Source organism: Helianthus annuus, chromosome 13, assembly GCF_002127325.2.
Source record: "Helianthus annuus cultivar XRQ/B chromosome 13, HanXRQr2.0-SUNRISE, whole genome shotgun sequence".
Lineage (NCBI taxonomy): Eukaryota > Viridiplantae > Streptophyta > Magnoliopsida > Asterales > Asteraceae > Helianthus > Helianthus annuus.
The window spans coordinates 5,917,012-5,925,993 of NC_035445.2; the positions used below are offsets into that span (position 1 = coordinate 5,917,012).

Genomic DNA, 8,982 nt, shown 5'->3' on the forward strand with positions numbered 1-8,982 from the left:
CTTTAATGTATAAAGTGTGTTCATACGTACATTTCCTAAACTCGTGTTGCATGAAGTATGAGTCTGTGCGACTGTACCATGCCCTAGGTGCTTGCTTTAGGCCATAGAGAGCTCGTTTGATATGACATACCTTTCGTTCTTCTCCTTGTTTAATGTATCCTTGAGGTTGCTGTATAAAGACTTGTTCCTTTAATTTCCCATTTAAGAAGGCCGTTTTGACGTCCATTTGATGAAGATGCCACCCATACTGTGCTGCTAGGGCTAACATTAAACGAAATGTTTTGAATCTTATTACTGGTGCAAATACCTCTTGATAGTCTATTTCATACTTTTGCTTGTATCCTTTTACTACCAACCTGGCTTTGTATTTGTACACATTCCCTTTTTCGTCATACCTGGTTTTGTAAATCCATTTTACTCCTATTGGTTTTTGATGTTTTGGTGGATCTACTAATACCCATGTTTGATTTTTGTTAATGGATTCCATTTCTTTGTCCATTGCTTCTATCCATCTCGAATCTTTACTCGCTTGTTCATAAGTTGTCGGATATGTGCTTGTATAGAGAACAAAATTCACCACTTGACTTTCATTGTATTTTTGTAACACTTCTGCATCAGTGAGTTCTCTAGTGTCTCGGTATATATTGTAGATACTTTTAGTCCGAATAATCTCATTTTCTGAGTCGGTTGATGAGGAATCATCATTCCGCTGTTGGACTTGATCATCATTCTGCTGTTGGATCTGATCTGTTACCGAGTTACCATCAGTTTGTTGGTTATTGTTGCTTGTTTCCTGAATTTGTTCTTCATTCACTGAGTCTGCAGCCGAGTTGTTTGTGTCCTGATCTCGCTCCTTATCCGACGCAACATTGTCTCGAACTTGTCTCTCATCTTCATCAGATATAACAGATATAACGAATGGAACATCTAATACTCCACAATCGAAAACCCATCTTTTATTTTCATCAAATATCACATCTCGCTCGGCTGATGATGATCTTGTTGGTTTGAGATTATACAGCTTATGTCCTTTGCTGGTTTCACTATACCCAACAAAAATTGTCTTTTCAGTCTTGTTGGGCAGTTTATCTCTGTGTTGCTTAGGTATGTGAACATAAGCTAAACAACCAAACACTTTCAGATGTTCCACATTTGGTTTCTGTCCATTCCATGCTTCATACGGAGTAATATTTGGTCTAGTTTTTGTAATGGTTCGGTTAAGAATATAGGTAGTGCATGATACAGCTTCCGCCCAGTAACAATTCGGTAATTGTTTGATGTTCATCATGCTCCTTCTTAATTCCATTAGTGTCCTGTTCTTCCGTTCGGCTACTCCATTTTGTTGAGGTGAATAGCTATTCGTAAGTTGATGACGAATTCCATTAAGTTTCAGATAAGATAATCCTGAAATATTTTGCTGCAATATTCTCCTTCGCGATCCATTCTTAAGGTTTTAACCAAATGATCCAATTGCTTCTCATTCAAGGTTTTAAATATCTTAAAATAATTTAATGCCTCATATTAAAATTTGAGAAAGTATACCCATGTCTTTCGAGTATAATCATCGATGAATGTAATAAAATATCTACATCCACCTATTGATTCCGTTCTCATCGGACCACATATGTCAGAGTGAACGAGTTGTAGAGGTTCATTTGCTTGCCACGTCATTTTCTTTTGAAAAGGTTTCCTTGCTCGCTTTCTTGATATGCATCACTCACACACACTATCATCCTTTTTCATTTTTGGCAATCCAACTACTAGTTCCTTGTTTCCCATATCAATCAATGTGTCCATGTTCACATGTCAATAACGTTTATGCCATAGATTTGAAGTGTTCTTAATTGTCATATTCATGGCAAACCGCAAATCATTTTCGGGATATAAGGGAAACATCTTATTGTTCGTCATCTTGACGATACCTAAGACTTCACTATTCGCATCTTTCATGATGCATCTGTCGCCTTTAAATAAGACATCATACCCCTTTTGTATGAGTTGTCCTACACTTAACAGGTTATGTTTCAAACCCTTCACATAAAATACGTTTGGTATCTTCCTTGCTCGTCCTCGTATCGAAATAGAAACGTCTCCGCTGCCCAATACCTCCAACCGTTTGTCATCACCCGTCCTCACCTCTTTCTTTAATGATTCATCAAGATGAGTAAAAAGTTCTCGGTTACCTGTCATATGATTGTTGCAGCCACTATCGAGATACCAACAGTCACTTTTGACTGCCTCTTCCATATTGAATATCATGAACATAGTATCTTCTTGTTCATTCGTTTCTTCCTCCTTGTGAATTAATACATTATCCGATCTTTCATGTTTATCCTTTTGTTGACAGAACTTGGCGGTATGACCAAGTTTATGACAATTAAAACACCTTATCGAATTCATATTCCGTCCCCTGTTCTTGTATGGTCCTCTCCCTACAAATTCGTTTCTGTATGTTTGTTTATATCGGTCTTGGTTTGCACTTGAAACTTGAAATGCATGTTCGACTGGATTGTCATCATATCGCTTCAATCTCAATTCATGAGATTGAAGAATCCCCATTAATTCTTCAGTGGAAACATCTTCCAAATTTTTGGTTTCTTCTACCGTGATCACAACCGACTCAAAATTTCGAGTTAGGCTTGGTAAGATTTTTTCTACAATTCTCTGTTCATCTATTTTTTCTTCCTTCATTCTTAATTGATTTACTATATGGGTTGTCCGGTTGAAGTAATCTTCAACAGATTCACCCTCTTTCATTTTTAATGAATCGAATTCACATCTAAGAGATTGAAGTTTCACAGTTTTTATCCGGTTTTCTCACTTGTATGATTTATGTAGAATGGTCCATACTTCCTTCGCCGATCTTGCCAGAGAAATTCTTTCAAATACTATATCGATTACAGACTGAAAGATAATATGCAGCGCTGGTTTATCCTTCTTTACTGAATCACGGTATGTTGTGGTTGCCTCTTCTGTAGGATTTGATCCCAGTTCTTGATATCAATCATCAACAATCGCCCATAATTCATGTGACTCGAGTAGAACCTTCATTTGTATATGCCAATGATAATAATTCTGTCCAGTCAATTTGGGGATCTACGTTTCATGTTCTTGAATCGGAAATTTTTTTAATGTGAATCAAATGTTTGTAACTTGGATCGGATGTGGTTCTGATACCACTATGTTGGTAATCTTTTTTAACTTGAATAAGGATTTCCTTAGGGTTTTGCAGAATTTGGATGATATTGTTCATATATTATGAATTGATAAAACTGAATGTTAAGTTACAGGAATATATATATATAGTGGAGAGTTCAAATGAGAAGAATTTTTTTGTAAGAAGAAAAAAGAACAAATTTCAACCAATAAGAATGCTTTATTTTACTTCATTTAATATAAGTATTTAATGTTACTATAAGGGTACATTGGTAAATCTACATAGGTCATTAATTTGTAGTTTTCCTCTTTAATAGCTAATACATTAAATTTTTTGTAACTTATCTTCAAAATATATATTTTTTTTTAAAAAAATAAAATAAAATAAAATAATTAAAGTGTAGAATAAACTAGAAGTTGTGTAGGATAAATTACGAGTTGTGCAAGATAAATTTCAACGTGTAGGATGAATTTCGAAATATGTAGGACAACTTTTTGATGTGTGTAGGCAAAAAAAGTTAGTGTGGAGGATAATAGTCTTTATGACTAATTAATTAGTAAAAAATGATAATAAATGAGATAAGTGAAAAATTATTTAATGTTTTACAAAATTGCCCTTTGTTCTTTTTCTTCTCAATTAATTTTTCTTCTCAAATGAACCTTCCCATATATATATATATATATATATATATACATATATGTATATATATATGTGTGTGTGTGTGTGTGTACATGAAATAAAGATATGGCCGATAACTACCCTATACATATAAACTTATAATAGGCAAATAGTAGTAGTAGTAGTAGTAGTAGTAGTAGTAGTAGTAGTAGTAGTAGTAGTAGTAGTAGTAGTAGTAGTAGTAGTAGTAGTAGTAGTAGTAGTAGTAGTAGTAGTAGTAGTAGTAGTAGTAGTAGTAGTAGTAGTAGTAGTAGTAGTAGTAGTAGTAGTAGTAGTAGTAGTAGTAGTAGTAGTAGTAGTAGTAGTATAGTAGTAGTAGTAGTAGTAGTAGTAGTAGTAGTAGTAGTAGTAGTAGTAGTAGTAGTAGTAGTAGTAGTAGTAGTAGTAGTAGTAGCTTATATATATATATATATATATATATATATATATAACACTATATAAAATATTATATAACATCATATAAACACCGTATAACAATATGTAACACCATATTAATACCATATAACACTGTGTAACACTATATATCATTATATAACAAATATAACACTATACATCTATCATAGACATGCTATCAGACAACCTATAGTGTTATATTTGTTATATAATGATATATAGTGTTACATAGTGTTATATGTTATTATATGGTATTACATATTGTTATACGGTGTTTATATACTGTTATATTGTATTATATATAGTGTTATAATACAATTCTCACACTTCTCACACTTTGAGCACTTTTTACAGGATCCTCTACCTATATATATATATACATATATATCTAACACTTCGTGAAACCTTACCCACAGAGGTTCTTCGCCCAAAGCACATTATCAGCAATGCAGGTTCTTCGTTATATGTAGACATGTTGGTTCTTGGTGGAAAAATATGCAACAGAGATAACTTGTACATAACTTGCAGACATGAATTAACAGTAGCACCAAAACACAGACCAGCAACAGTTATCACATTCGCAACTGTTTTTCATCACGTACGAAGTAAAGATTATTCTGAGAAAAGACGGAGGATATAGTGCTTCAGACTTCACTTGGTATCGTAGCCGAACCGAACGAGCCGTATCCACAAAGTGTATCAACAGTCATGACCATGACATGCTAACTTAGAATTGTCACACCCCGACCACGTAAAACATCAAATCGTGGCGGAAACGTCAGGGAGTGTTGTAACAGAATTATTGTTTCACAACCTAGGTAATTTAAATAATATTTTATTCATCACCCAAGGGTGGAATACATTGTTTTGAAACAAGAACCAACAGGTTACATTGTCTTAAAATAAAAAGAAACAAAGTACATAACAAGTTTTAACTAGTCTAGATCTATTTTATCGTCACTAAGGCCCAAGTCCATCCTAGTGTATCACGATCATCCTATGCATTTGCTCCTGAAACACATGTGAAAATAGGTACGTCAGCATAAAAATGCCTGTGAGATACATAGGTTTTGTGAAAATAGGATCCATGACTTAGGTTTTAGAAAAATGTTTAATGAAATGTAGTCATGAACCTTGTTGATTGTATTATCTGTAAATCATTTGTAAAACGATGGTAGATATGTATTTTTGAAAGAATAATGTATGGTTAAATGAATAACCAAGTAAAATACGTTGAACAAAACAAGTTGTTTGTAAAACAATGTATTGTGAAAATATGTTATATAGCTAAACTGAAATGATTTAAACAACGCTGCGATGCGTAATATCATACAAACACTTATACATAGGAAGTACCAGCGGCGTATCCACCATGTTTGTATCATATTACACACGCCTCGCTACTTGAATCACTTACCCAAACAAACCACCAATGTAAACATGTTTATGTTTAACCAAATGTCAAAATGTTTATGCGAAAAACCATGTCTAACGTCAAGTGTAAATCATGTAATGTGTGTAACAATGTCAAAATGTCTATGTCAATGTCAATCATGTCATGTGTAAACAAAATGTCATGTATGGTAAGTGAAATATGTATCAACTAAACCATATGTGAAAAATGCACAAAACAAAGTATTGAAGTAAAACTCAGTTTAAATCAATGTTATGTTTTGTGGAGATGCATGCTATACTGAATACAAACATTTATGCGGTATTGTGAAAATGCATACATTCAAGCCTTGTGACTGTGGTGATATACCTTTAAACAAATTAAAGGTCTATCGGTTTTTATGTTTAAATTGAATTCGGTCATTCCTTTCATCCAAACATACCCAGGATGTCAGGAACGGGAGTTGTCAATTCCTATGGTACCACTACCTACTAACGAGCGGCGTGATCAAAGTTAATGAATGTATATGGTCCCATTTAAACAAACCAAATGTCATACCCAAGATGTAAGCATGTAAAAACAATGCACTAAGTATGTAATCAAATGTACACACATAGCGTGAAATGTCATGTAAAACAAGTGTACTATGTATGATGAACATACATAGCATGAAAATGTCATGTAAAACAAGTGTACTATGTATGATGAACATACATAGCATGAAAATGTCATGTAAAACAATGTGCTAGCATGTTAAGTAAACATACATAGCAAAAGAAATGTAATGTAAAACAATGTGCTAGCATGCTAAGTAAACATACATAGCAAAACATAATGAAATGATGTACTACTAGTGTACTAATGAACATAGCAAGTATATGATATAAAAGCATGAAATCATGAAAGTAACAAGTAGGCACATGTGTTTCACCCCAAAATGTTTGAAAAACAGTAAAAGAGGGGTCTATGTACTCACTTGAGATTGCTTAGAAGTCGTAGGATAACCACCAAGCAATGCTAGAAGATCACGAAATCAAACGGCACCTATATAGGTATCTACATTAATAAACGGACCTATCGGAGGATCGGGTAGTACGAGGTTTCGTAAACCAAATAAGTATGGGAACTTATGTAATATGGTCTAACAAAGCCTACGTAGTAAAACGAAACTTATCCTAAGTGCTTTTGACCCGTTACGACCCGTCTAGGTAGCTTATGCCACTTTAACGCGTCGTTCGCGTAAAACGCGTTCGGAATGCCTAACTAGCCCTATGACAAGTAAGATATGCCTTAACATGTTTAATATAGTTGCTAAATCAGTTTAGATACCAAAGATAGTGTTACATAGGCTTAAAATGAATTTTGGCGTAAAAAGGGTATTTTGGTAATTTACCTAAGGCACATACATTACCTATCATACAACTAGTTAAACGATGTGACCATAAGGTATATAACCTCGGAAGGTTATTCCCTATACAACTATGGTCACCTAAAGTGTTTGGTCGGATCCTAATGATCGACCAAATGGGTCGGGTTCGAAAGTATAAGCGATTGATTAGATCGCTTACCTTTACGACCCTAAACAAGCACAAATCTAAAAGCGACGAGCTAAACATGCTAGAACATGTTTAGTAATGTTAGAAAACAGGTTTGGTATTAAAACAAACGGTTTTAATACCCTAGAGTAGTTTGGTTACAAAATACGCGAGAAAACGCATTTTGGCCGAAACTACGACTCGTCACTGAGCCTAGATAACGTGGTAATCAGTAGGTATAGTCACTAGGGACTATAACCATGGTGATTACGCTCAAGTTATGAAGTTCAAACGAACTTCGCGTTGACCATAAACTGGTCAATGCAGAAAGTCAAACACAGTTTGACTTAAACGCTAAAACGAACGAAAAACGCGAAAGAATACTTACAGAAGGTCCCCGCAAGATTGATCTTTCCAAGTATTCTCAGGTATGAAGTGGTTACACTTCAACTTAGAGAAATCTCAGAAAAATCAAGTGGGTTTGAGTGAATGGGGTGGGGGGTATTTATAGGTGAAGCACAACCGTTAGGATCGTTTCTTGGAAAACGAGCTTCGATCTGAGCCTTACACCTCGTACCCACTGATTTACAAAACCATTGGCACCCAAAACCAGCCCATAGTTTAGGAGAAACCATGTGCATAAGTGTGTAACAGCTGGGAAAAGCTGGAAAGCATTTCTGCTGATCTGGGAGGGGCTTACGGACCGTAAGCAACCCCATACGGTCCGTAAGGGACCTGCAGACCAGCTATGTTTTCATTTTGACAGTTTTGGCCCCTGTGCACGCATGGTCGAGTTTTGGCACTTCTAACACCCGACAAACCCATTTCTAAGCTCTACAAGGATGCTAAAGTATAGGGAACATAAAACATGCTCAAAAATATGCCGGATGTCGGTTCGTTTGGCCGTACAATTGCGTTGTTCGGTTAATTACGATGGAAGTCATAACGGACGCAAAAACGGTCCAAATTGCGCGATGAATGGATTTTTCACAAGCCAAACACTAAAACATAATATTTTAATGCTTACATAAATTTTTGTATGTCCGGAAGTATTCAGAATGTAAGTTATGCGCGAAAATGCAAACTTATGCACTTTTTGACGCTTTTAGTCCCTGAATGAGCATAAAGTTTAATTTAGCACACCGAACCCCTCAAAGCCTATTTCTAAGCTATGTAAAGGATATTTAGGGTGTGTTTAACTTATGACCATGTTCCGGAATGTTCGTTACAGTTCAAATCGGCATACTTTCGCAGTTTGTCAATTTTAGTCCCTGTAAGCGAATTGACTGGATTTTGCCATACCAAAGCCTTCAAAACTTATTTCTAAGTTATGTAAAGGTTATTTAAGGTATGTTAAGCATAAATTGATGTTCCGGAGTATTTTTCGCTTTTAACTGATTACGTTTACGCACCAGTTTGTGTATAATTCTCCAGAAAGCGATATAGAGTTTGAAATCGAATAAAAGTCAAAACATGAAAAACATCAAACATAAACAAACAAACATAGGTATCAAATAACTTTATTTCATTGATAACTGAACTGTTTACAATGATTACAAGCACAGATGTCACAGTCTCCCCTACTTGTGGGAATTTCGTCCCGAAATTCGTTTAGAGGAAACTCGTGGGAAAAGATGTGGATACTTCGCCTTCATTTGATCTTCACGTTCCCAAGTAAACTCAGGTCCACGTTTAGATTCCCAGCGAACTTTAACCAACGGAATGCGCTTGCGTTTAACCCATTTGACTTCACGATCCATAATTTCCACAGGTTTCTCAACAAAATGTAGTGTTTTATCAACACGGATTTCGTCAAGTGGTATGTG

At 35.1% G+C, this 8,982-nt stretch overlaps 1 protein-coding gene across 1 annotated transcript; it reads right to left on the reverse strand.

Moving 5' to 3' along the window:
* Positions 1-1,806: 1,806 nt before the first annotated feature.
* Positions 1,807-2,757, reverse strand: LOC110900654. Its single transcript, XM_022147534.1, has one exon. It carries the CDS (start codon positions 2,755-2,757, stop codon positions 1,807-1,809), a length of 951 nt encoding a protein of 316 aa, XP_022003226.1.
* Between the last annotated feature and the right edge of the window lie 6,225 nt (positions 2,758-8,982).